Raw genomic sequence first — 19,333 nt, forward strand, 5'->3', positions numbered from 1 at the left:
CAAAATGAATGTAGGTCTGTAGACATTCTCTTGCCTCTTATTTTTTCATAATAAATAACATTTTAAAAGATGTGAATGGCCATGTGCCTCCCCAGTGCCTATGGGTGTGTTTTTAGCACACCCGTGGCGGCCGATACCCGCCTCTGGTGCTGGCTGACGCCAACGGCCTTGAAGCGGATACAGAAGCATAATGATTATGATTTTGATTGTTACAGCTCTTTTACCATATTCAGCAGAACTGACTGTTTCAGTCACATACACAAAGCTGGCAATTGTGTAACATTCCTATGAAATGAACGTGTTTTAACCAAAGACAGTAAAAGCAGTGTGTGCCGGCTTCTGCTGAGCTATTCCCTTGCAATTTTAACTCTGTAGACTTACCTCAGGGAGATCAATGGCAACGCTTTCATCTAGATCCCTGGAGAAAACAAAACCTTATTCAGTATCTGAAGATATTCAACATCTGCTTGGGGTGGAAGCTTGCTTATTACATTTTCCAGAGGTGAATGATAAAACTGCATTTTTTACTGAACAGGTTAAGTTTAGATAAAATTCATCAAACAATTAGATGTTTGCACTGTTTAAATTTTGGTATAAAGACCTTAAAACAGACTTTAAGCAGGAGTCAGGGGGGGCACAGCTGTGCATGCTGTCTGCTAAAGAACTAATCTCATTCTTTATTCATTGTGCACACACTTTTTCCTCAATACCCTTTTTTAATATAAAATTGTCATTTGGACAAACTTTGGGAGGAAACAAACACTGCTGCATTCACAGACTCCCAAACAGTATCAGGCAGCCAGCAACTCTTCCTTGTCAAGCTTCCAGCAGATTCACCATGGCAAGCGCTATTTCCCCACCTCCTAAACTCCTCTCCAAAAAAAAGTCAGGTTTAGCAAAAACGGGCAAATGCAAAAAAAACATCAGGAGCTTTCCATGCCTGGGCTCTGCTGTAGGGCTGGGTGCCTGGCAGCCACTCTCTCCAGCAGCCACCGGCCCCACGCACAGGCGACGACCGGAGGGCCCGGGGCTCCCTGCTGACTTACTCAGTGATGGCCTTCTTCTCAGAGAAAATCCTCAGGCAGAAATCTGCCTCCTGGTGTGGCTCAAACGTGGTCGGAATAAGAACGTAATCGCCCGGCGGCAGCTTGAATCGGTTAGATACTTCTCTTAAATTAATGTAGGTTTTGCTCCTGGCCTTGGAGGGGTGGTACCTGAAGAAGTCTTTGCCCAAGTGTCCATCTCTGCCGGAGCTCTAGGAGGGGAAATGAAGGCAGCACTGCACTGGCCAGGGTGTGCTGGGGGCCATCCTTGCCCCTTTCCCAATCACAGAGCCAAACTCTGCCTGGCACAAGCCTCTCCCCTGGCTGTAACCCTGACTCTCATCCCTTCACCCAGGTGCTCGCAGCAACCTAGCTCCCACCTCATGGCAAGGACCCGTTACTGGTGCTCCTTTCCCACCCAGAAGGCAGTCTAAGAGGACTCTGGGACATTGTATTCCTGCTTAAATATTCCCTGCCATTAAATATCACCATCCCAGGTGGGGTGTAACAGAGCAGTGACAACAGATTTGCCAATCCCAACCTCACTCAGGGACAGGCACCCCTGTGTGCGATGCGTCCCAAGAGGCTCATAAGAAGCAACATCCCGTCTCCGGGAGCCAGGCAGGGGACGACAGAATCATGTGGCTGTGGAGCATATCCTGGGAACCCATGGCCCTGTAGGGACTCCTAAATCCTCCTCTGAGAGAACTCCATCTGTGGGGCTTGATGTAACTGAGAAGATTATTTTAAGAGCAAGGGCCCTAAAAATACATGACAACTGGCAGGGGTACAAACCCAGAAAAAGATGCTAATACTGATAGTGTGGATACTGCCCTGTAAAAGCAACAAAATACCTCATAAATAGAGTAGCCGATGGTTAGCATTTCCGCGCCAAGCTTCTTGAGTTTACGGCGATCATTTTGCATCAGCGCTGCTATGAATGTGCAGTCATCTTGTCCATCGTCTTTCTCTGTTAAATGTAGCTTGATTTGTGGATTTGTCCAGAAAGTCTCTGCCAATGTAAAGAACACCAGAGAGTTTCTTGCCTCAGAATAATAATACCACCACCACTACAACTAAAAAAAAAAGAAGACAAAAAGGACAATTAAGCTGAGGTTTTGCTCAAATTTAGTTTTTCCATTAGCTGTCATGCTTCTTTCCACTAAGCTCTGCAGAAAATAAGCCAAATCCCAAAGTCCTTCATGGAACTAGGTGTAGAAAAGATTTTAGGCCTGATATTTTATTAAGTTATCATGGTTTAAATAAAGTTGTCAGATGGGATTTTGTTAAAAGTATATAGCTACAATGATCCCATAGTGCTGGTGCCAGTCTGGAGTAACACAGTTCAGATCCATGATGCTACTTCAGAGCCACATAAACATGCTGGCTGAGCTGGATTTTTGTCTCATTTTACACTTACTGCTGCAGTTTAAGTGACTTATTTGGAGCTAGTCCTGCTTATGCAAAGGTAAAAGAGAGGCAAATCAGATCCAACGAACTTGAGAGTAAAGAAAGCAGCTCTTTTACCGCAAAGTCTCAAGTGGGACCATATGAACATTTGTCCCTTTGGCTGGTTCCTGCTAGCTGAGACTCAGCTGGCCTGAGCTGCACCTGCAATTCTGGCTATGGGGTAACAGGAAAGGTGGCTGAGGGTGGGTAAATATTTCAGTGCCTGCTTCTCATTTTCAAAGCAGAATCTATTTACCTAGAAAATTTCTACACCCTCCTGCGGTGGATCCCCGGACCCAGCTCCCCTGGTGGATGGTCACCTCCCACTTGTGGGCAGTGCTGTCTTCCAGGGCATCTGGAGTCAGGTTGCAGATCTCAACTTTGTCAAAATGCACTTTGAAGTCTTCAAATTTCATCCTGAACGAAAGACGTGGGAAGGAACAGGCAGTCATTCACTTCAGGGAAGGATGCCCAGCAGAAGTACTTACTCCCCAGAGTCCCAGGGCCAGATCACCAGCTCGTATGGATCTGAATAGTTTCAGTGACCATGGAGATATGCCAATGTACACCAGGGGAGAAGCTAGCTCTCACTCACTGTGGTGTAAAACACAAGCAATCTTATTGTCTGGGTCTGATTCTGACATCTCTTACACCTTTCTTTTTACGCTATAACTCTGTTCATTTTATTCAGTTACAGTTGAGTATAAGATGAAAAGAAATGACACTGGCACAAAACCTATGGAGAAAAGAGTTTTTTCACCAACACCATCCTGGCCTTAATGGCTGCATCTATATTGCTGAAGAGCCAACCAAAGGATAGCAGGCATCTGTGCAGGAGCTAAGTCTGCCTACAAATCAGCTATGTGTTCAATGTCAGGCGCATGACAGCACTACAAGGGACGTATGGTGATGGATTAGCCAAGTCATGGTATGATTAGCCTGTCTGCACTGCAGTTAAAGTCACATTTGGGCCTCTGCTAAGGTGCCTAGGCTCAAGTTGCACATGCTCCCCTCCTTTATGCGTGCCTGGGACCTTGTCCTAGCAAAAACATACACCAAACATGAAAGACAAAAAGTGTGTTTGGACTTGAGTAATGGCTCCAGCATGCCCTTAAAGGTGGTATAGACACTACTGCCTGCTACGGTGTCACATAGATTGCACTACATATATTTTATACCCAAGGTGGACACATATACATGGCCATGGGAAGGAGGAAACAAATGCCACAATATGGATGTTTTTGAGCTGCTAGGCTGGGCTGGTTGAAACTGGCCTGCTCAGCATGCCAAGAAGCAGATAAGCCATGTGATTTTATCTAGCAAGTAAAAGGGCAAAAAGATACCAACAGTCCTGCTGGCCAATGATCCTGGTGTTTAGGACTGAGCAAACAGCCAAGAGAAGGGACAGCCAGAGCCAAGCACCACTGGGCATGGTGTGCAGCCCTGGGCAAAAGGAACAGAGGAGGGAAGCTGTCTAAGAGACAGCAGCTTGCATGGTGGGCACTGCAAGGACAGGATGCCCATATGCTCTAAGACTGAGGGTAGCCTTGGTAGGCTGAACTTCCCTCTGTAAAAGGGGAGAGGTCTTAGGCCTTCCTGAGGGCAATTTAGCATCCAGATGCGTCCTCTGCTCTGAATCGCTATCTATAAGAGCCCCTCTCTCTCCATGGACCATAGAAATAACATACAGAAATCTCTTCCCTAACACGAACTTCTATAACTATTCTTTTTCTCCAATGGCTGATGCCTAACAACAAAATGGAGCAGCAGGAGAGCAAAAGCTCTCCAAGACCACATGTTTATCTGCGGCAGTGACAGATAGGACCCAGCTAGCCCTCAGTGTAGCTCACCAAACACAGCTAGCTCCATTTTTCTGCTGCATAAGAAATAGATGTCTGCGGTGGTATTAATTTACACTTGTTATGGGCCACTTTACAACTTGTTTTTAGTGTGGGAAGAAACAGCAGGGTTTGCTTTCCTGAGCTCTGTCCTCTTTCTTGTCGGCTGTTCCCAGGTATTGCTAGCCCTAGGCACTGCTAATTCTCACTTTGATGCTCAGTACACTAGAGCAGGGGCAGCATAGCAAAATCTGTCTGTAAGTGGCTCGGTTTCCTGGCCACACTCTGCAATTTTGGGCTCTTTGGAAATGTGCTGCAAAGCAGATGAAGGAGTTGCACTTTATAGATCAGTTTGGCTCCTAAGAGGTAAAACACCTGTTCTGACTTCCCTAGGGCTGTCCTGGATTTGTACTGGTGAAGGGAAAACTCTGACCCTCTGATTTTAGAAGGGAAAGGACTAGGGTAAGTGAGAAGCTGATTTCTTAGCCAACCACAGGATGCCTTCTTTGCATCTAGTAGAAGCATCTGGACAAGACCGATCTGAACTGCTAATATGTAGCCAAAATATCTTTGGGGTAGTTAATGAGGTCAGCAGGCCCTCAGCATGTTACCATGAAGATTTTCTTCAGTCCTCACAAATCCAAAGAACAAAAAGGACAAAAGGTCTTATCAGACCACGTTTCCCACCTTGGCTGCCTTATCCCATGTAGTACTCTACAGCTGTGCTGCCTTTTTGCATTGACTGAAGACATGCTGATGATATGACACTTATGTTGCTTTAAATGTTCCATAGTTTTTGATCTAATTTCCCTCGCTGTACTACCCTTCCTCCTAGCCTTCCTGTTCCACCTAGGATGAAATCTAACACAATACATGAGAATAAACAGGTATATTTAATCTTCCTCTTCTTCTCTTTCATTTAACAGAAATGAGCCTGTGTAGGGGAAATGACCATTGCTTTGTCTGCAGTCAACACATGGAATAAGCTGGGTCCAAAACCTGCAGCACAGTTACAGAATTTGTTCATGAGTGCATAGTAGGTTTCCTGAGCTTCCTTTCAGCTTCCAGAGACATAAAGAAATGACGTACAAAGAGCTTGCTGACTGTAAAACTTACTATTAAGTCTACCTCAGTAGAAACCTGTTGTGGTCAGCAAGGAGAAGAGCCCCATTGCACCTTATGTTATTTGCTAAGCCCAACGGCAATGCATGTCATGGAGAACATGTTTTGAACTCTTGAGGACCTAATTACTTTGCTACTCACTATTTCTAGCAGCAGGTTTCAAAGCACCTCATAAAGATTACCCCAGCTTTCCAGGGAGGAAAGCCAAGTCACCACCAGGAGTGGTGAATAGACTGGCTGAAGGTCCTCAGCTGCAGAAGCAGAAATATAGCTCATTCGTCATCTCTTCAGCTAAACTGCATCAGCAAGAACCACAGTAGGAGCAAACTGAAAGCTGGAGAGAAGCAGCTATGTTCATCCCTTTCCTCATCTGACCATTGTAATGTCTTTAGGGATACATCACATTATTGCTCATGCAAAGTCTGTATGTGAAGCCTGATGGGAAACATCAAAGTGTGGCTTAGAGGGGGCAAAGAGGCAAACACTCATTAGACAAATACACAGAAGTCAAAAGGCATTAGGAAAAATAAGTCTGATGGACTGGGTGGAGGGTTTAGCTTGTATCAAACTTGCCTGACTGGTTTTGGAAGCATTTCTTATCTTCTGCATATGATTTTTGTCCACTTAACCCCTTCAGCATAAATTTCAGTCCCAATGGCTTTTGTTTCTGCTCTGAATGACTTAGATGCTGGATGAGGGAGGCCAAAATTTGTCTGGGTATGCTCAACCTCATTATTTTTTATTGGCCTTCTGAGGGCTTGCTTAACTATCAGCTTAGCTCTGTTGGACAGATGACTTTTTCATGAATTTCATTGCTCATTCGATGCCTGCTTGCATACTTGTACCTCCATTACACAGTCAGGCTTTAAGTCATGCCCTGTATTGAGAGACTTGCTGGAGTTACTTGTGTTCCAGATAAAGTCTTTGCCTCCTTTTCATTCACCCCATAAGCTCCAGCTGTAGCCAGGTCAAAAACAGACAAAAAAAAACCACAAAAGCTTTTTGGAAAAACTGGAATGCCCTACTGCATTTGCAGTGTCAATAGCAAAAGAACTCAAAATATCCTATGTAAAAATACTTAAATAATGGGTCAGCCACTGGACCTACTTCCCTCCAGGGCTATCGAAGTTTGGCATAAATCATTTTATGTGACTTAACGTGCTGCATTGTCTATCTCAAACCACTTTTCAGGCCTAAAGTTGAACATTGGTTTAACTTGCAGGAAGAATCTGGAATAGCCCCACTGCATACCTCTCTAGATTTACTTCTGTGTAAAAGGGATGAGCATCTGGCCCTAGAAAATGTGACCAGACACATTGTCAGTAGTGCACAGCATGGTTGATGTAGGGGGGGATCATGTGCAACTCAGCCATCTGCTCTGACTGAGATCGTGAATTTGGCATGAAGAACACTTGACACTTCTAAAGCAATTTCCACCATGGGTTTTTTTTTCATTTCATTTCATTTCATTTCATCATTTCATTTCATTTCATTTCATCTTTTCTTAAAATTTTCCATCATTTCACACATATCTTGGTGTTCTTTTACTTTCTGTAACAAGTAGTATTGCTTCTCAGGACTCCCTTCCCTTCCAGTATATGCCTAGCATCAACCCTGAAGGCATTTCATAGGTGATACAGTGCAATACAATGCTCCCTTCTGTAGAGCCTGCCTTTGTTCATAGGAAGGATTTAAAGGGTGTTACATTCACGGGAGACACACCATATTTGAAATATGCTAATGCCATTAACTATGCTGACTTTATAATGCTTTTTGTTATTAAAATAGACATGGGCACACATGAAACACACAGAAAACCAAGTGAGCATTCTACCTGCCCTCTCCTAGGCCGAAACTGAGCATTTCCTCACACAGAGACTTCTTCCTTATTGCTCATTTTGGACACTTGCACCTTGATTTCTGACTAGAGCCACACACTTTAAAAACCTGTGGCTTACCAGAACTCTCCATCATCCAGTGCTGCCTGAGATAGGCGTCTCTGCTCCAATGGGCTGATTGAACGCCACTCTGGAGAGCTGCAAGAAAACAAAACCAAGCTTTACTACGGTTATGTGGCAATTAATTTTCCCTGTCTCAGAACGACTGGCTGGACACAGCAGCAGGCTGTTCTTCTTCCAAATGTATTTTATTTGAGTGGCTCACACAAACACAGATGCATTTAAGAGGTTTCCAGAATCCTGCTGTCATTCATGGTCACAGAGACCCAACTAATGTAGCTGGAAGCAGGACCAGGCCAAAGATCCCAAAGCAGCTCCAGGACGGTCCTGTGTGAGTCGTTGCCTGCACGCAGAGTTGGGACTGCTGTCAGGTGTTGGGGTTGGGTGTAATAGGGCTATTGGTAAACCTCAAGATTTTGGTAAGTCACACCCCTCCTTAAATCTGTTTTTCATCTGTAGCACCATCTCCTCTTTTATGTTTGTCAGTAATTTTGGGCCAGATGTTTCTTCAAAATTGAGTCAATGGGAACTGAATAGGCTCCTTCCCCTGTACAGAGAGATTTGCTGGAGTAACTGGGGTTCCAGGTAAAGTCTTTGCCTCCTTTTCATTCACCCCTACAACTCCAGCGGTAGCAGGTCAAAACCAAACAAAAACCTGCTAAAGCTTTTTGGAAAAACTGGAAATGCCCTACTACATTTCCAATCTGTCATAATAAACAGGGAGTAGGAGGCATCTTGTGTTGAAGTTTTTAATTCCAGCAACCACTGTGAAATGTTAATACAGATTCCTGTATTGACCTGCGAGGCCCTCGGCATCTTGAGTTTCAGAAAACCTCCCAAGTGCAGAATCAGAGCTCTGCTTTGCAGAGGCAGCCTTTTCAATAAACAGCACAAATTGCCAGATGCCTGTCCTGATCTTAACCTCTCCGTTTTTTTGAGATTTAATCACTCAGTATATATGCCAATTATCTACATTTTTCTTTTTCAAGATAACAAAGGATCAGAGCTGATGGGGAAATACATAATTTATTTCTGAGTCATGTTAAGGACAGGGACATTCAAAGTAGTCCTACAGATGACTATGTGTCTCAGCAATTTTAAAGGGCCAGGCACGTTATGGCTCCTCTCCTCTTCATCTGTGTGAATAAAAAAACCTTAGTAGAATAAAGTGAAACAAAAATGAAGCCATGCATATGTGCAGAAATATATTGAGTGTATGTTGGGAGGGAATGTAGTGTTGTTTTTTACTATACATTTTTTTTCTTTTGTATTATTCGCACTTCGTTTACTTTTGGTAGTAAAAAAAGATTGGTTTTCAGACCAATCCTGTTGTGTTTTGCGGTCCTTCCACAACTTTGGTGAGTACCACATGGAGAGGGTCTCATTTAATGGTCATATATAACCTCTAAGATTCCTGCCTATTCCTGACGTGTTTAGAAACCCAGAACAGTAAATGCAACTACAGACTCATAAGCTACTTGGAGGGGGTAATACAATATTAGTTTCCAGCTCATCTGCAGTAGGACAAAGTACGGATGCTGTGTTACAAGTAGTACAGCAACAGGTTTGCAAAAAATAAACAAAAAATCACTCCAAATGTATAATTTTTCCAGTCGGGAGTGTCTTGAAATTAACTTATCCCATTTATATTAAAGCATGAATTTTGCTAATGCTAGATTTTGGAGGGCTAAACAACCTTGACAGTATCCCCATAACTAAGCGACTTTGAAAACACTGAGGGTGACATGTTAGTATGGCAGTAATACTGTTAGGCATGTGCAAACTCTTGATTTAATTTTCTGTGGAATAGCTGGGGCTGCAGAAAGCTAGCTGTGGAGCAGCAGCTGGGATTTGGCCTTTGCGAGGCCAGCATGTATGGGACAGCGCACGCACTTGTCACTCCAAGGGCCATTCCACTCGACCTGTCCCCAGGGCTTCCTTATCCTTATGAGCTGCACTTGTCGGCCCAGATATCTCACCTGGAGAAGAAGGAAATATAGAAAATCGTCAGTAGCTAGGGAGCAGGACTTCTCCAGTGTGCAGAGGCTGGGCAAGCTAGCGTAACAGCTGGGCAAAAGGTGCAGGAGATGTGGGAGGGAAAGGTGGATGGGAATTTGGATAACTCCCCCAGGATAACTCCCCCTGTCACCTGAGGTCGGGGGACACTCCCTTATCTTTTCCTCAGGTCTCTCCTTGCCCCGCACTGCTGAACGTACCTTATCGATGCCAGTCACGGAGTAAGCATGGCCCTTTATAAGGCCAAGGGGGGTTTTGGCTTCTGATTCGGCAACACTGTTGGTCTGAAATATGGGAAAAAAATGTGACTCTCTCTCTTCAACCTGAGATCGCAAGTGGTGCCTTCCAAGCATCAGATGGGAGGTCAGTTGCTAACCAGTACTAGGAACAGGGAACTTGTCTGTCTGCTCGATGCAGACAGTGATGGTGCAATGGTGCCCTTTGAGGAAAGGAAAGGATTTTTTTTGTTTGTTTGTTTTTAGCATTGTTCACTCAGAGGGAAAATAAGGTGGTTCCAGGCTGAAATACCTTCTCTGCCCCTGTGATTTTGTACCAACATCATCTACATTTCCGGGATCTCAATCTTAACTCCCATTGAAATGTAGTTTGTGTCAGCTAAGGGATGGGAAAAGGTGGTCTCAGACTGAGATGAGATGTTGATATGGTCTCATTTCTTGTAAAAAGACATTGATGGAGCAGTGTCAGCAGTGAAGGGTCCCATCAGCCAGCTGAGTATCACACTCTATTTCTAGTTCAATAAATATTTAATTAGTCTTTGCAAGCAGCAAAGCTTCATCAGGAGAGAAAGGAAAACTCAAATCAGAAAACAGTGAACCCTGAAGTTCAGAGCACAGTCTTGAGTAAAAGAGAGAGCTTGTGGAAAAGCCCTGCTTTCAGTCAGGCAGGCAATGGGTTTGAGACCCGTGGTCTCCCTCAGCCTGGCCAAATGTTCAGCGATGAGGCTCTTGGGCAGAGGGCAAACGAAAGCCCCTCTCCTTCTCCCCCAGCCTGGGCACTTCCTTTGCCTTTGTTACAAGTGCCCGAAAGGGAAATGAAACATTTTGTGCTTGGTGGGATTTTTCATTTGCTCTGAAACCTTTTTCTCCAGCTGCTCATTCTGTTGGAGAAACCTGGCACACTTTCCTTTCCGAACTCCCTTTCCCACTGAGCACAGTCAGCAAGGAACAGCGACGGGGCTTTCACTCTTGCTGTTGAGCAGCTCAGGCATTTTTCACCAGAAAGCCAAGGACACATGGACGGCTCCTTTTACCCTGGGTCAGACACACTGGCAGAGCAGTGTAAGTAACCTATGCAGGTGCTACCCACCAGCAACCTTTTCTCGGGGAAAGCTGGAGGTTTTAGTCTCTGGAGGGATAAACCTGACATACCCTAAGCCCCAGCCCCTGTTCACAAACACACACACTGATCCTGAAAATTGTCTTGAGTCCCCCAGGTCCTCACAGGTGTTGTTACAGAATTCAGGGCTAAAAAAACCCCCAATTTTGTAGTCTCTGGAACCAGTAAGTCCTCAAAAAGCTATGGCCAATTTTAATGCTAAGTGACCAAATAAGTCAGGAAATAAAGTTCCCTCTCACCAAGTGCTCATACTCATGTCATTCTTGCCTTAAATACAGTGGCCAACACCTGCTGAAAAGTGATGAATATTTTTCTTTTCAACAACTGTACTAAGGACTACATTAATATTACATATCTATCAGTTCATACCTATTATTTGCAGAGTTAAGTGCATAACCATCTACTTGTCATTAATTTAACCAGTCTTTAAAAAGTAGGTTTTTTTAACACAGAAACCACAAAACTAAACTGAGAAATTCAGACACCATTTCTTACTTACATCAATAGAGCAGCCCACCATTGAGCATATTTTCAGAGCTTTCTCTAGGATTTCATAGAAATTATCAGGAGCCTTTTTAACCTCATACATTTCTCCTACGCCCCCAGTGAAATCCTCCATGGCTTCTATTGTACTGCCTCCTTTCAGAGCCTCGTAGCTGCCATTCAGCCTGGAAAACACATGCTGACCGTGAGACACACTTTCAAAACTTTGAAGATACCCACGTTTGAGAGCTTTCTCACACGGGTGTAAAATTGCAGCAACAGCAAAAGAAGTACCCCAGAATGTACGCAGGATACGTGGGAGGAGTATTGGGATCATTCTGCTTTCCTCATTAATTGCATTTTTAATTCATTAATTTCTCCATATCCTTAAAGCCTGGGGCTTTTCTTTCTTTAGCACCAGTTGTCAGGTTGGCAAAGACTGAATATCACTGTGTGTCAGTGGCTTGCTACCTGCCAAATCATTTAAAAATACAGAGCTAGCCAGAACCATCAATTGAGGTCTCAGCAGAGACACAAATGGCAGGATTCAGGCTTTGATCCAACTCTATTGCTATCAGCTAGGGTTGCATCTAATGGTGTGCTGGAAGCTGGACCAGCTCACAAGAGATAGACATAACATCTTTTGATCTGGGCAGCAGCAAACGCAAAACCCACAACCACCACCACCACCACCACCAAAGAATACTGGATAGAAGCTGTTCACTTGAGTTGTGAATAATGTACGTACAAATTGTTAATAATGTATGTACAAATAACCAATTATGTATGCGCAGTGTGACTTACTTGGCATAGGCTTTCTCTAGTAAGGCACTCCAAAATTCGTTGTGTTCAGCTGAGTGCAGGAAAACCAACCGGCCTTTGAAGGTGGGTAATCGGTCATCAATCACGACATCCAGCCACTCATTGTGCTGCCAAAACTATTTAGAAAGGATGGAGCATGAGTTTGCTGACAGCATGTCATCTCCTGAGCGCAGGACTCTGGTGTCCCAGCACTTCTAATTGTAAGTTAGTGACAGTCATAGGCTTGATTAGAAGTCATATGTAAATCATCCGTTCCCACTATACCATGCTAGGCTGCTCTGAAGGAAGGGTAATCTATCTTAAGAAAAGACTAAAAGTGTAGAGCTGTACTGTAGCTCCTTGTCTGGATAACATCACTCATGTAGCTACACAAGTGGTCACCACATGATTCAAGACACTTTTAGGACGCACGTATTACAGATCCCAGTCCAACTCCTTTAAGGTCTTATATCCTAAGTGAGGCTTGTGGGCCCAGGAAAATGTGAAATGATTTCTAAAGCCATATATCTCTTCATAGAGCAGAAGTGGCTATGCGTGTGCCTGTGGGAGGCTGACGTAGCCCTCTAGGTAGTTTCTCAAAACACAAACAACAGTGTAAGCTCAGCAATCCCTGTTTTTCCAGTGTCTCCTCTGCAACAACCGGCAACCCCACTGCAAAATAGACCATGACATGTAATGACAGAAATGTATTCATGCTGTGCCAGATGTTCATCTTACCTGGAAGTGAAATATTCCAGCATAATCTGGCCCAAAATTTTGATCCAGTGGCACCACTCTTGCTAGTGTTTTTTCATTCAGTGTGAGAGAAGCTATGGCTGCTAATAGCCAGCAGTCACCTGTGAATTGAGAAGGGGGAAAAAAATCCTCATTTTCTGCCCTTCAAGAGGTGAAGAACGTGGTGTAGGGGCCAGATGAGATGTTATGGCAGTTAGCTGCCACCCCTCTTGAAATCCAAAAGACAGCCCATGTGTCCCCAGGAAGCATGTCCCTGCCTGGCGAGGGCAGACTGTGCTGCAGTTTGGAGATGCTGGTAGACAAAAGGCTCCCTTGGGCTCACAGTACCCTCGTGTGGAGATCCTTCCCTGATTGAATCCCACTGCACCAGGATGGTCCCTGACACGGATGGGAGGGTGCTACCAAAGAGGTGGCTGCGGGCAAGGTGAGCATGGGCGGTACCTCCAGCTTCACTGCTCCCACCAGTTCAGGAGGGACAACATCCCCTCATGTGTAAGGATATTGCTGCTGCTCCTCACGGGGTGTAGGCATGAATGCGTTCACTCAGGGGGAATCACTCACCAAGATCCCCTTGGCAGATGTCAGTTCTTGTGGCTCCTCTTAGGATAAACTTGGGGTCTTTGACAATGTCCTGCGAGAGTGGGAGAGAGAGACAGAAATGACATAGAATATGCCAGGAAAATGTCACCATCACTCTGAGCCCAGATGTGCAGCATGGTGTGTGCCACATGAGCTATATTATCCTGCAGCAGTGTAGCCACCACAAAAAACTAGGTGCGGAATCCTTGTTAATTAATTACAGTGTAGAGCAATTAAAGAATCAACTATCCTCATTTTTTCATAATTAGTTGGCTGCTAATGAAAGGCTAGCATTCTTTATTCATCTGTACGCAATTGCTAAAATATCATAGCACAACCTGGTCCAGAATCTCGACGTTAGGCTACAACCCTGTTTAATGGGGTTTTTTTGTTTGTTTTCCCCCAATGGCTGGAAAAACTAAAATTGGCAATTTACCTTTAAATGCACTATCAAGCCTTTTATTTACCTGCACATAATACCTGGAACATACAGTGTCTGAGAACCATGAGATCATTTCCTCCTCAAATAAGCAAACAACAAAGGTAGACTCCAGCCTTGTTTGTTTTACAGAGATAATTTTAAGGAGGAGCTAACACTAACCACCCTTGTGTGCTCAGAGGTCAGAGGGACTGGTGCTCATGGTGGCATTAAAGCAATTCTCAAGCATTCATTTGACTGTTCTAGTTCAATTACTACCACCACAGCCGGATAGAAAAATTACAGTGGTAAACCAATAAATGCAGCAGGAACACCCCTCTTTTCTCCCCTTTCCCATGAACTGTAAATTGAATTTAATTGATTGAACTGAATAGAAAAGGGAGGAGGAGGGTATCTAATATATTACTAGAGGAATATGCCTGTAGTTAATCAGTCTGCCCTGATGTGTTATTGCAGACCCTATGGCATGAAGCAGACCCTTCTGCCTAAGCAGCAGAAGCTTGCAAAAAAAAAAAAAAATTAAAGAGGGGGGACAAATAGAAGAACACATTCAGTCATTTAACCCCTGCATTTGCCTAGAAGGAAACTGAGTTGCTTTTGGTTCATATCACCGCATTTTGTGAGGCCATCAGGGAAGGATATTGATAGTTTTGTTCAGCTTTCTGCGCTTAACTGTTGAAGCATACGCTGCTGGCCACTGCTGGAGCCAGGACACTGTCCCAGTGAAGCAGCACTGCTCCTGCGCAGCTCACCCTGCAGAGGCAATATTCAGGAGGAAGCTGGTTTGCATATTATTTGTTTGCCTTTGCTGGGGAGGAGGTGGCGGCCAGGTTGTGCCTCAGCCACAGGTGCCCCGGGGAGGAGGCACCACAGCACATTGTGTCCCCAGTGCGTAGAGCAAAGGGAAATCAAACAGCAGCTCCTCCTTACCTGGCCCGCCTGCTTGTTAAATACACTCAGTCTTGTTGGGACTGGATGTGAACAATAAAAAACACAGCTCATTGCCTTTAGACATAAATATAACAACGGCTGATAAAGTAGCTGATCTTTAATAACATGCCTTGTTGTTTTAGCATCATTGCTCCTGGGGAACATAATTCTCATGGCAAGAACTGTATTTAGCTGTTACCAAGAAACATCATGTGTTAGCAAGGGATGAGATAAAAAACCTTTCCACTAACATGGGTCTGAATATTAGATACATGGCTCATTGCTTATTACACAGCTCTACAACTGACATATGGAAAAATATTTTCAATCTCCTATGTCTAAAGCAAACAAAAAGAATAAAAAAAAATCAATAAAAAGGATTGAAAGGATTTTGACTGGACCTGTGCCATGTTCTCTGCTACACAAAAGAAAACCACGCTTTACAGTTTTTCAGTGGATGTTGCAAAAATAATATTAATTTTAAAGGGGTTTTCAGACTGGATGGTGTAATAATGTGTATCAGGGCTTTCAGCATGTTAAAGGACAAAACCCAGAGCTGGATCTTGCATTCACACACAGCATACAGTAATTCAAGGATTTGCCTGCACAAGGATATTGCCTAGAATTAGGAACGTGCAATCCTCAGACAGATGAAACAAGGTGACCCGTGACTCTCCTGATGCTACATCAAAACTGTGTTTCTTTAGACTCAAAAGAAAACAAACTGCATCCCCTGCACCTGTCTCACATTGGTAGAGGGGGTACATGGAGACCTAAGAAAGGCTGAGGGTGAGGCTGTTTAGGTGGCCTTATTTCTGTGATTACATTTCTCTGCCTGATTCCAGCATACAGTACCTGTCACACCAGTTGCCAGTGACTGTTCATATTAGGAGAATTTCCTTCTTACTTCCTCCTGTAGACCATAGACTCATTTGGCATTGGTAAAACACGTCTTTCCTTTTTTGGGTTGGGTTTTTTCATTCTTCAACTTGTATGTCTAACTTCCCCAGACACTGAGCTGTTGAATTTATCCCAGCAGTTGAACTTAGATATAAATTAAGAAGGAAAAAAGGAGAGGAGAGGAGAGGAGAGGAGAGGAGAGGAGAGGAGAGGAGATATGAAGGAAAATAAAACACACATAAAAAGAAACAAAGGGGAATTTTACACACTTCAAAAAGCAGTGTTTTGAGTTCAATACGTGACAGATTCTTTCCCTGAAGACCTTATATTAGATTTTTGGATGGTATAAACTGATTTACATCCATTGACTTCGGTGAAGTCACACTTAATTTACATGAGTTGGGAATCTTGTCCCATAAACTAGTAAAACAAAAGAAGAAAAAAAGAACAAGGAGGTCACTTTGAGATATGGAGATTACACAGGACAAGGTTTTGACTCAAATGTTGTTCGCAGCAACAGCAGTGTCAGTCTGCAGTAACTCCATCAGCTTCCACCAGGAGTTTCAACAGCTACAAGAGATGATCTTAGACTGGGAACTCAGTAGGGTATAGGCACAAACACTGCTGTAAAGAAAGAAATGCCCTGCAAACAGAAGGGAAATGGCTATAGCAAACACAAAGGAAAAGAATATCAAATATCAGAGCATCCACATGCCTTTCACAGGCTGCCAGAGTGTAATTCCCTCTAACAGTCACCCATACAATGAGAAAAGGGTCTTCTTCAGATTATTCTAAAATTTTGATAAGGTACAGTTTCAAAGGTTTAATTTGTAATGAAAAGGGATTGCTAAACAAAATCGCTAAATATCTTTCTGAATCTTAGAGCACTTAAGATTTATGTAGAAAGCAAGATATTCATCTGGTGAAGATCCATGTAGCTCACTGATTGCAGTGGGAGATTTACAGATTAGGGTAGCTGAGGGTATTGTTCACGCTGTGTACAAATGTGTATACATGTAATGTATACACATAATGAGAAAGCCTTCTCTACTCTCATTACTAAGATTAAACTCTAACAGGGTGTAAATCTGAAGACTAACATTATTTGGCCCTGCAGTTACCCACATTGTGCTACACTTCATCCAAGCTACTGTAAAATACTGGCAGTAAAAGCCAGTCACCGTGAAAAGCAGTTTGAACACAGATACCCTACACAGAGGCCGTGCTCTTGTGCTCACCCTCTCCAGCACCACAGCTTCGCCAGCTGAGCCGTGGCAACTAACCTGGCACATGCTCCAAGCCTATATCCCACTTGCAAAGTAAAAAGTGTTAACTTGAAATGGTGTTACAGTGCCTCTGTTTTGCTGCTGTTCCTGGTATATAGTAGAGATGAAACTGATTTAGCTTAAATGCTGAGGAGCCACAGAAGAGCGTAACTAAAACCCTGTCCTTACACATACTCTCAGCCTCCCCTGAGCTTTATTTCTTGCTGTGCAGCTCACAAAAGTTCACCTTTTTGCATGGTAGGAATTGGAGTGTAAAGGCAGATCTCATTTCAGTTAACTTACTTATTCTGGAAATGTTTCCAGTTCAGTGTACAAAGATCCTGAAGAAGACTGCGACAACTACAACAGACAGACAGCTCTCTGCTGTCCCTGGGTACGACACACAAGGACACGCAAGCTCTCAGCTGCTCCTGGTCATGTTTTACAGCAAAGTTTAACTATTGTGAAGCCCCAAATGGAAAAAAAGGCAAACTAGCACCTAATGGCTGGCCAAAGGAAAACTGTTCTTTCTCATTCAGTGTAGCAGGCACTTGCATTTTTGATGTCCCACAGCCCTCCAGAGCCACTGCACCAAAAGCATCTCAGCCCCACAGCCCCATCCTGTGCCTGGGGACAGCTCTAGAGCCCACCTGGGTTTTGGGGCACAGGCAGGCAAGGCAGGCAGCAGTGCCTGCAGGGGCTGCACTTATCATGTGTAGGGATCTCCTATTTTTTCATGGCTGAAACTTGTCCAGGAGTAATAGCTTTAATTCTGCTCTGCACTACATTAACTGATGCGGAGGCATTTGAACGCCTATCATTGTGGATTAAGTTAAGCCAAAATTTGAACCCATCTTTAAGCCTATTTTGTTCTTTTTCTCTCTTGGTATCACTATCACCAAAGGGAAGTTTTCTACTAAAGGAGAAGCTTTCAGACTATGAAGAAAAAGAGAATAAACGTCAGTCATTAGCAAAGAAATGAAATGTAGCCACAAATTTTCTGTGGCTATAAGTTACAGAGTTAAGTGGGGAGAAGGAACCTGGAGTGATATTGGGTTTGTGATCTGAGAGCATGTGACTAGTGAAGCTTCAGGCTCTTGCTGTGTTGTTAGTGATTGTTATGCAAGATGCATTAAGAGATACTCATCAAGCCCTTAGCTACTGCTGAATGGCTCAGTAACCATGGCATGTATTTGTAATCTCTCAGTGTTTCACGACGGAAGTGAGCAAGTAAGTATAAGTCTCTAAAAGTTAAAAGGTTTGAATTTTTTAAGTTTAACCTTAATTATGAATTTCCTACATTAACGACACTTCATTTTTACATAGTTAGAACATCATCATAATGTATTTTACCCTTAATTTCTTGCATGTCCTCTTATTTTCATCTTAACGTTGCTTTTGTTTGGCAATAATGTAAGAGAGAAGGCTGATTACAAGTTGTTTATGCACGTACATAAATATACATGCATAAAGTGTGGCTATACAACTAGCTACGTCTAAAAAAGGGGGTGAAGCCTTCCAGCCCTCTCGTCCCACAGCTTGAGCTCTTTGTGGGTGACATCCCAACCCCACGCCGCTGCCCCTGAGGTGGGAAGGGTTTCCCCCCGCACTTCGCCTCCACGTCTCCCTGAACACGCCATGTGTTTGGTGCAATCTCAAAGTACAGCAATGTCTGACTTCGGGCAGGATGAAAGGAGAGAAAGGCTCACCCTCCTCTGTGCAACGGCATACTCACCGTGGGCCTCTTCCAGATGAAGGGAATAGGTGGCTTTTCACTGAAGAAGAGAGAGGAGTTGCAGGCAGGGAAGTCGGGGTCCTCAAAGAGGACCCCCTTGCACAGGCATTCCTGCTTCAGCTCCTTGTAGGCCTTCCCCGAGCTGTGGGTGGCACGCGCGGCCCCGGGCAGTGCAGGTGGCCTTAGCTTCGAGTCCCGGTACAGGTAGGGCATGGCTCCCTCCTGCCTGCCAGAGAGAGATCCCAGGGAGCCGAGGCTTAGCAGGCGGTAGGGGCAGAAGGAGGTGGGGAACAGGAGGAAAAAGAAGAGGGAGCAACAGTACCTCTAGTGCCTTGCAAAGGAAAAGGGGGAGGAAAGGAGTGTGCTGTGGGGAAGCCGGTGGCGTCCTCCAGCCCTCCTCTATCGCACCTCCTTGAACCGCAGTGCGAGACCGACCTCCTCCAAACAGCAGCAGAGACAAAACACCCTGAAAGCAAATAGGGAAGGAAGGCGGCCAGCCCCGGCCACGCCAGCCACTCAGCCGGGAGCGGGAGCGCCCGTCGGGGAAGGGTGTGCTCAGGGCCTGAGCATTCCCCAGCAGGCACGGGCCAGGCAGGAGGTTGTCGCTGGGCCAGGGATGACTTTGAGGTACACAGCACCCAGCCAGAGCCCTCCGTCATGCCT

At 44.4% G+C, this 19,333-nt stretch overlaps 1 protein-coding gene across 3 annotated transcripts in view; it reads right to left on the reverse strand.

Annotated features, from left to right (window-relative positions):
* CAPN9 (calpain 9) overlaps window positions 1-18,938 on the reverse strand; it is a 28,445-nt gene extending 9,507 nt beyond the window's left edge. The window contains exons 1-12 of one of the 3 annotated variants that reach the window (XM_009281770.2): window positions 18,671-18,938; window positions 13,384-13,453; window positions 12,805-12,923; window positions 12,070-12,203; window positions 11,282-11,450; window positions 9,627-9,710; window positions 9,304-9,389; window positions 7,411-7,488; window positions 2,749-2,909; window positions 1,898-2,055; window positions 1,047-1,255; window positions 382-418 (exon numbers count right to left, since the gene is read on the reverse strand). In XM_009281770.2, coding sequence (XP_009280045.1) covers window positions 382-418; window positions 1,047-1,255; window positions 1,898-2,055; window positions 2,749-2,909; window positions 7,411-7,488; window positions 9,304-9,389; window positions 9,627-9,710; window positions 11,282-11,450; window positions 12,070-12,203; window positions 12,805-12,923; window positions 13,384-13,453; window positions 18,671-18,883 — 1,518 coding nt within the window. In that variant the 5' untranslated portion in view covers window positions 18,884-18,938. The remainder of the gene's footprint in view (window positions 1-381; window positions 419-1,046; window positions 1,256-1,897; window positions 2,056-2,748; window positions 2,910-7,410; window positions 7,489-9,303; window positions 9,390-9,626; window positions 9,711-11,281; window positions 11,451-12,069; window positions 12,204-12,804; window positions 12,924-13,383; window positions 13,454-18,670) is intronic. The other 2 variants (XM_009281771.2, XM_019472711.1) reach the window with 2 other exon arrangements.
* Between the last annotated feature and the right edge of the window lie 395 nt (window positions 18,939-19,333).

The sequence above is a fragment of the Aptenodytes forsteri genome, unplaced genomic scaffold, assembly GCF_000699145.1.
Source record: "Aptenodytes forsteri isolate BGI_AS27 unplaced genomic scaffold, ASM69914v1 Scaffold132, whole genome shotgun sequence".
NCBI classification, from domain to species: domain Eukaryota; kingdom Metazoa; phylum Chordata; class Aves; order Sphenisciformes; family Spheniscidae; genus Aptenodytes; species Aptenodytes forsteri.